Source organism: Morus notabilis, unplaced genomic scaffold (assembly GCF_000414095.1).
Source record: "Morus notabilis unplaced genomic scaffold, ASM41409v2 Scaffold2216, whole genome shotgun sequence".
Lineage (NCBI taxonomy): Eukaryota > Viridiplantae > Streptophyta > Magnoliopsida > Rosales > Moraceae > Morus > Morus notabilis.
The window spans coordinates 256,558-265,880 of record NW_010367946.1 but is presented as its reverse complement, the minus strand read 5'-3'; the positions used below and the strand labels follow the sequence as shown (position 1 = coordinate 265,880).

The window sequence follows — 9,323 nt, the reverse complement described above, 5'->3', positions numbered from 1 at the left end:
ATATTATTTATTTAATATATTTAATATATTATTTATTTAATATATTTAATATATTATTTATTTAATATATTTAATATATTATTTATTTAATATATTTAATAATATTATTTATTTAATATATTATTACATGTTTTCAAAAATTAAACCACCAAACGCAGTTTCAGTTTTTTTTAAAACTGAAATCAATCTCTAAATAAAACTACCAAACGCATTTTTAGAAATAATTCAAAAATGAAACTAAAAACGTTTTCATTTTCATTTTCATTTTCGTACAGAAAATAAAAACGTTTTGGAACCAATTCCAAACGCACCCATATATCCTGTTTTCCTAAACCATCCTTACCAACAACGGTGACTTCATCTCCAAGTTAGGTCGGGTGAAATGAGAACCGGGCATTAACGATATTCAAATAATTTCTAGCTTAATGCAATATATATAACCATATATATGTATGTATGTATGTATGTATGTATGTAATCGTATCTAGTCGCAATATTAGGCTATAGTGTCTCACAGGTTCAAACATAGATTGTGTTGACCGGCAATGAGACAGCAGTGGATATATATAGCAAACGTACATCCATATGAATACATGCATGCATACGTGTGTATATACGTATATACAATTAATACTTGTATGACAATTTAAGCTAGTTGAATAATTACCAGAAGTCGTAGCTCGAGCAGGGTTCCCACGAGAATCGTTGAGCTGCAAATCCAGTTTAATGCAAGTGGTTGAGTCGCTAAAGATGTGGTCTTGAACTGCCATCTCCATGGCTATTTTCTGTTCCTTGGCCACCCGACTGCTATAGTCAATAACACCACCTATTCTTGCTATTAAACATTCTTTATCATTGGTTTTTGCTTTTGATCCCGCCAATATCGTCAATACAAGCAAAACCATAATCAACCAACAGAATCCAGGATTCATTTTTTTTTTTTTTTTTTTTTCAGAGAGAGAGAGAATTAAGTGAAATGACTTGACTTTGAGAAAGGAAGAGTTGTGAGAACAAATTGTATAGGTTGAGACAAACTAGTTGTAACTACTGTAGCTATTTGATTTGAACAGGAACGTTACCTATTACTTGTTCAAAGTAAACTCATGGACTAAAGATTCAGATTCTTCTTTTTACATTTGATTTTCTTAATTCTTGATTCTATTATTTATTATTTCTTATTTTATAGTCTTCACAAGTGAAGATGTCAACTGGTTTTTCTGAGAAGGTGATCTAGTTGAAGAGAGAGAGAGAGAATTAAGTGAAATGACTTGACTTTGAGAAAGGGAGAGTTGCTAGAACAAATTTTATAAGTTGATGAGACAAATCTGTTGTAACTACTTAGTTATTTGATTTGAACAGGAACGTTAGCTATTACCTGTTCAAAGTAAAATCATGGACTAAAGATTCATATTCTTATTTTTACATTTGATTTTCTTAATTCTTAATTCTATTATTTATTATTGCTTATTTTATTGTCTCCACAAGTCAAGATGTCCACTGGTTTTTCTGAGAAGGTGATCTAGTTGGAGAGAGAGAGAGAGAATTAAGTGAAATGACTTGACTTTAAGAAAGGGAGACTTGTGAGAACAAATTTTATAGGTTGAGGCAAACATGTTGTAACTATTGTAGCTATTTGATTTGAACAGGAACGTTAGCTATTACTTGTTCAGAGTAAAATCATGGACTAAAGATTCAGATTCTTCTTTTTACATTTAATTTTCTTAATTCTTAATTCTATTATTTATTATTGCTGATTTTATTGTCCCAAGTCAAGATGTCCAGTACTGATTTTTCTGAGAAGGTGATCTAGTTGCAATCGCCATGATATTCGCTCAAGGCTATGCTTACTGAATATTCGCTCAAGCCTATGCAATCACTGGTTTTTCTTTTTACATTTGGTTTTTCTCAAGGCTATCTGTCTCACCATCAGAAGAAGAAAAAAGGGGCAAGCACATTAATGTCTCCAGGGCACATTGACGAACATGCAGTGGAATTAACACAATTTGCCAATGAAGTCATAATTTTTCATTGTTATTATTATTATTATTATTATTAGGCAATTTCTCTAATGTTTCCGGTATGTCTTCTTGTTTTTTTTAACTGTCGGATTGAAATCCTGCGGCACTGATATGAGTATAATAGGTCTCGTTCACTTTACAGATTCGAGTTTTCAATTCGAGTTGAAATGTGATATTTTATGAGAATTTTTTTACGGTGACAAAAAAAGTTAGATGTGATATTTTTTAAGAATTTTTTACTATAAAATCTTAAAATTCAAAACTCAAATCAGTGAAATAGACGAGACGTACGCGTACTATAATGCTTCCACGTAACTGTCAATTTCTAACATTACACTTTTGTGGGCCCCGCTAAATAATATGCATTCACTGCCAACGCAACTTTTGCAATTCTCTCTCCATCTCTCTTCTCGCTCTCTCTCTTTCTTGCTTCTTTCTCATCTATTTTCTTCTCCACACGTGATGGTGTTAAGCAAAGTTGTGGACGTCGTTTAGGGAAAAAAAAATAGTGACGTTTTCTGGAACTTCAATTTCAAAATTTGGGGTCCCATAATAAGCTTCTGCTTATGCCCCAAGTCTTCCTTTTTTTATCCTTCATCTAATTTTTTTTTTTTTTTTGCTCTGGTTTTATCTTTCATCTATGATTCACGATGTTGAAAGACATAAGAAATTTGTCGCTAATGGATCGTTGGCTCTGTTTCACATGTGAAAAAGAGACAAAAAAAGAAAAAGAAGAATCAGAACACTGCTATTTAATGGGTAATTTTTAGTAAACATAAGTTTTGAAGGAGGAAAAATTTTCAGATCTAAAACGAAAATTGTTTATTTTTTTATTTTTTTAAATAAGCGGTTCCCACTCCCTTATTAATTAGTGGGATACGGGTGTGCGTTTAGAATTAATTTTAAATTAATTTTATTTTTAATAAAAAAATAAAAATAAAATTATTTTAAGAATTATTTTGAGATTAATTTTAAAATTACGTTTGGTTAAATTTTTAAGATATTATTTTAAGTATAATAAAAAAATAAAATCGTATTTATTAATTAATATATTATAATTTTATTAATAAGTATTAAAAATTAAAAATAATTTTTAACTATTTTTTAATTTCTTATAAAAGCTATTCTCATTTTTTTTATTTTTAATTTTGTTTTTAAAACATTTATTAAATAAATTTCGTTTCGTTTTCATTTTTATAAAAATTGTTCTAAAAAACGTTCCATATTTTTGACAGTCTGACTCAATATTTTTGGCTTTAAAGAATCATTATGCGATGGAGTACACCTTCAAAATTTATAGTACCAACTGCCGGTCAAATGGTTCAAACACGGTTTTTTATAAGAAAGAGGCCTTTATAAAAATAACTGAAAGTTTTATTAATAAAATAACTTTTTAAAAATTTTTATTTGCAAAATAACTTTCTCTTTTTTTCCTCTTATGAATGAGGTTTACATTTTTTATTTATTTGAACTAAATTCTCTTCTTCCTTCTTCTTCTTCGTCTTTGAAGCTCTTCTGCGTCTCTGGCATTGGGAGCTTCATTAATGGTGGTGGTTGGGTTTTGAGTCGTTTGAGTTTTACAGTTGGTGAGTTTGGGAAAAATGAGCGATTGGAGATGTTGGATGGACTCTTGGGCTGAGGCTTTGCCTCTAAATGATTTTGCAGGAGTGGAGGCGCCATTGATTCTGACGGTGAACTTTCATTTTCTCTGAAAATAAATAAAATTAAAATTAAAAAGTTATTTTCTTAATTTTACTTTTTCACTTTGTTATTTTAACTAAATTCTCTAAAATTTTGGCTGGTTTATTGTATATATATTTAAATATATACTATTGTACACGTTGGAATGGCATTGGGCGGGTAGTAGAAAAATTTTCCTGAAAATCTCAAAATTCCCGCTCCTTCCTTTTTCCGGAAATCTCAAAATTCCCGCTCCTCCCTCTTTTTTTTGGTCTGATTTGGCTTTCCCCTCTTCCCATCTTCCACCACTCTGCCGAATCCCATACGAACTGAACATAAGAAAAAAAAACCTTATTCACCTCTTCCTCCAATATGTCGAATCCCATTTGAACAAGGAAAAAAAAACATTGACACATCATGTAATTAAAAAATAAACATTCACGTTACGCGTGTTTAGAGAGAGAATGAGAGAACGAACAGTAGAGAGAAAAAGAGGGTCGAGGCCGGCGGGCCGACGCGTTGCTGGTTCGCTTACCGCCGTTCGTTGTCCGAGGGCCGTCGACGGCCGATCTTCACAAATCTGGGGTTCATGCCGCCAAGGGAGGGGGTTTTGGCGAGGACCGGAGATCGCGAGAGTTGCTGCAATGGAGGACCTCGTCGTTGTCGACTTGTGTCCGGATCTCAAGGGGGAAGAGCTGCCGTCATGCGAGGCGGATGTGGGATGCTCAGAACTCCCCCGGGAACGAAATGGGCTGGCGAGGGGCGGGATTGTTTCCGTGGGCGTCAGAATCTTTGCAAAGATTTTGGTGAGTGTTTCTACTATTGCATGATTTTCTTTTGCTTTTGATTTGCAATTTGTTTGTACATCGTGTCTTTGCACAAAATTTGGCGAGTTTCTTCATTATGGTTGTGTATTTCAAACTTTTCTCAGAAATTTCTTCCGTTATTGGGCATCAACATTGTTTAGGCATTGCTCCTTTCGTCATTTTGGTGTGGTAGTCGTTCTTCCCTTGGGCATTCATAACTGGGTGAGTTATAATATGAAATTCCTACAAATTTTCCTTAATTTCTTTCAGCATTTGATCTAACATTTCTTCTTGTTATCTCTGCATGTTCTACTTCCACTGATGTTTTTCGTGAGATTAAAAAAATTAGTGTTTAGTTCTACTTTTTTATTTTTTTATCTTTATGCATGTTTTGCTTATACTAAATTGATGTGATTATTGATGCTTGGGTAGTTGTTCATTTTCATTTAATCTTGATTTCTTCTAAGCGATTTATTTGACTTCCCCTGTAATTTTTCCTTTATCTAACAAGGAGATTGAAGTTTTCAAAATTAGTCTTTATTCAGTTTGTTAACGTTGTTAAACTACCATTTCAAGTAGTTGGGTTTCCTATTGTGTTGTTAGAGTCGTACAATATGATTGATAAGGAATGTTTGATTTTTTATTTTTTGTTTTTGTTTCTGTAAGGTTCGTATTCAAATAGAAACTCTTATTTTGTCGTAAGAGTTATATAGTATGGCTCGTAAGGAATATTTGCTATTTTTTCTATTTCTTTTAGCTTCTGTAAGGTTCATAATCTAATAGAAACTCATATTTTATTGTTAGAGCTATGTAATAAGACTGATAAGGAATTGAGTGTCTATTTGGACAAAGGCACATAAGAAGAGAAATGGTGAACCTATCAATTCAACTGCTAGTGAAGTCATTGTAAGAGTATATTTTTTATCATAATAATTATTTATTCTCGTAAGCTACTATATAAATTTTTTTTGAAATATTTGATGCATATTTTAATCAAGATTAGTTGTTTAATATTTAGGAAAATCTTGAAAAAAGTTAACAAGATCCAACATTGTCTGCCGATGAAATTGATATGCTAAATAGTATTGTAGCTTTTTACTTTGGTCTTGATCGAAATAGACATATGAGAGTAATGGGTCTCAGGATGACCAGGATAAAATATTCTATTTTATCAAAATGGGATGACCACTTGTCTCTTTTACAAGAGAAATGTTCACGAATGGAGGAGGATGTTAGAGAGCTGAAAGAGATACTTTATCTATTATTGCAAAATCAAGTTAGTTTTTTTTTATATGTTTTGGTTTAAATACATTATTGTAACTTTTCTAATCTTATTAGACAAGTTTTTGGTTGTATTAAAAGTAGGCAATGAAGAATTATGACTTTCTTCCTTTCTACTAAGGCCTCGTTTATTTTGTTGATTTGGGTTTAGAATTTGAGTTTTGTTACAGTAAAAAACTCTAATAAACAATCACATCTAATTTTTTTGCTATAGTAAAAAGCTCTCACATAAAATCACATTTCAACTCAAATCAGCGAACTAAACGGGCCCTAAATGTATTCTCTGTGTTTTTAAATCTATGATTATGATATGCAATTTAGAATTAGGTATCTTACTTTTGCTTTGTTGTTGGTACCAAATTATATGTTGCTTTGGACTCTTCAAATACAATTGCTTTTATGAAATTATATGAAATTCTTTGCATGGTAATAAATGAATCTATGAGGCTTTATCTACCGGCTAGTGTACAATATCTGATGCTAAATCCTTTATTGTGATAATGAAGACTCCATATTTATGCATATGGTGCTTTCTTTATTTTTTTTATATGATTGTGATAGTAAGTTTTTTTTTTCTCTTTGGGTTTATATGTTAGCAATAAAGACTCATACTTTATCCAATTATCTACACAACAATACATGTAAGATACTTTCTGTTTTACAAGTTTGACATAATTTTTACTTAATGCATCATTGAAGTCATGTTTCCTCTAATTCACTACAAAACATATGTGGATGTGGTTATGTAGTTGTGAATGGTGTAACTAGTTCTTGTTTTATTTACAAGTTAAATGGTAGAAGTTTTAGCTGAGTTTGATTATTATTTTGATAGTGGATCATTTTCTTACAAGTTAAATAGTGGAGATGACTTTTTTGTTGAAGCATTTTGTCAAGATGGAAGGATTTACTTCACCATTTCATTGAGCTAGATGTTTTGGATACTTTGATATCTCTAGCTATTCCTCTATTTTCTTTACTTGTACTTTTGAATGTTAAGGTTTTGGACAAATTGTATGACTTATGTTGTAGACATAATCTTATTATCAACTTGGTAGATATTGATGACAATTGATACGTTGAATATTTTTATGTTTTAATTTGAATGTTCTTATTTAGATATAAGATGTTACTCGGAATTACCATCTATTTGAATGAATTCAAAATAATATTAATAATAATTTTAAAAAGCTACAAGAGTATGAACATGATAAGAAAAAAAGCTATTAATATGTATTGTAGTCATGCTAAATAGCTGTAAGAGGTTGAAAATAATTTGTTTTAAATGCTATAATACTTCAATTTTATAATGCTTTCCATAACTCTCTTAGAATATTATGTTTTCTTACAATTTTTAATAGCATTTTATGTCCTAACGTTCCACAAAATGCTATTGCTAGTGATTAATAGTATTTTTGGTCGGCTACTGATACTGATATTTGTTGTAGATATTTGTTGTAGTGCCGTCTGAAAGAGTAACAAAAAATTGCAAATAATGAAAAGGCAACTTCATTAAATTTCTAACAAATTATTATTCTGAACTTGATGATTATATGATTTTGCCAATCATTTGATTTGATCAACTCCTTAATATACCTAGATACAAAAACAGAATCTAATCATTGTCACAGGATTTCAACCAATATAATTCCTTGCCAAATCCAGAATTCATCAAGGCGAAGACATATTGAACAAAATAACACAAAAAAGTCAACACGGATACGAATAGATGAAAAAAAAAAGAAAAAACAAAAGGCATACCTCTCTTTGCGCTCCTGCAATTCCTGTAGATAGTTCTTGTAGTGATTCTCTATGAACTGCTTGGCCGCCGCGGCTTTCTGCCTCGTCACCGGCGACGAAACGGACACATCCGGACCCGAATCAAATCCGCCCCGATCCACCTTCAGGTTCAGAGCCCCCAACCTAACCGTTCTATCTCCACCGTCCATTCTCAGAGCCCCCAATCGAGATCAACCAAGCACACCAAGAGAATCTCTTGAACAAATAGTGAATCAGTCAAGAAGCATTTCCAGAGATCGATGAGCTTTTCACTTGAAACCCTAGTTTCGAGGAGAGATCCAGGGACAGTTTGGGCGAAATACAGAGAGGTAGGAGTACGAGCTTAAAAGGCTATGAACTGGCACATATCAAGTGTGTGTGTAAATATATGTTGGTGTGTCATGTGTGTATATATATTTATATTTGTATATATGGCTACCAAGGCTGTCTTATCTAAGGTGTGATTTGTCGTTTGCTTGGATTTGTAAAAGTATTGTACTTGCTTCTGGGGAATTGAGTGCGATCGACGCCATCGTTTTCCTCGCATGAACTGGAATCTTGGAGGTAAATTCTTATATTCTATTATTTTATTCATTTATGACTTTTAATTACAGATACAGATAGAGAAAAAATAATAGGGCTTTGTTTGTTTCGTTGATTCGAGTTTTATTACAGTAAAAAATTCTCATAAATAGTCACATCTAACTTTTTTATTATAATAAAAAGTTTTCACATAAAATCACATCTTAACTCAAATCAGCGAAACGAACGAGGCTTAAGGTTTCGTTTAGTTGGATGATTCAAACTATGATTTGAATCCTGATTCATGATTTGTTATAGTATTTTCTATCATAAAAAATACACGTAAATCGAAAATGATTTTAATCACATGATTCTAATTTATGAACTAAACGTTTCTTAAATAAAAAAGAAAAATAAAGATAGGAGGGAAATTTGTTGTGTTGGCGACTGGTGAGTAGCTTGTGTTGTGTCGGCGGGGAAGGGAAGAGAAGGCCTTGGAAAATGGGATTGGGGGAGTTGAAAATGCGTACGAACCTTGTAAAGTGTGTATAATCTTTCCTTGTGACTGTGTCGGTGTGTGAGATGACATGTCTCTTTTAAGGGAGGTGATTGGCGATGTCTTTTGGGAGGGAGGTGAGATTAGCAAAAGGTTTTCGACAGATTTTTTTTTTAATTTTTATATTTTTATTTTTATTCATGCAAGTGTGTGTGCTGGGTTTGGGATTACTGACTACTGATAGAGCGACGCGTGGTTTTCAGAAAATCTTTCATATCCTTATGGTCCCATGGCAGGCGGCTAGGAGGCCAAGCCATGGCTTGAGATGCTGACACTCAAATCTAACGAGGAATTCAAGGTCGGATTGGCGAGACTTACTCTCAATTAGAGGTGTAAGAATTGAGCCCCAACTCGAATAATTCGCCTGACTTGACTTGTCCGACCCGAATACATAGGTTTTTTTTAAAATTCTATTTCAAATAGTCTCAACCCGCACTGTGCGGGTTGGGGGATGGGCGGACATTCTTGAACCTGCTATGCCCCGACCCGGCCATTTTCCACCTGCCCCAGGCGTAACCCTAAATCCCTTTAATCACTCGCTCGCCTCCCTCCTCAATCTCTTGCCTCTCTCCTCAGTCTCTCGCCTCGCCCTAAATCCTCTAATCACTCATTCTCATTCTCTGTTCCACTTCATCCTAAATCCCTAATCCTCACACTCGTGGTTCATCATTCTCCGTTCCTCTT

At 32.8% G+C, this 9,323-nt stretch overlaps 1 protein-coding gene across 1 annotated transcript in view; it reads right to left on the bottom strand.

Moving 5' to 3' along the window:
• LOC21392886 (glutamate receptor 2.9) overlaps positions 1–932 on the bottom strand; it is a 5,997-nt gene extending 5,065 nt beyond the window's left edge. Inside the window, exon 1 of the mRNA XM_010113893.1 lies at positions 668–932. Within this exon, the coding sequence (XP_010112195.1) occupies positions 668–932 (265 nt within the window). The remainder of the gene's footprint in view (positions 1–667) is intronic.
• Between the last annotated feature and the right edge of the window lie 8,391 nt (positions 933–9,323).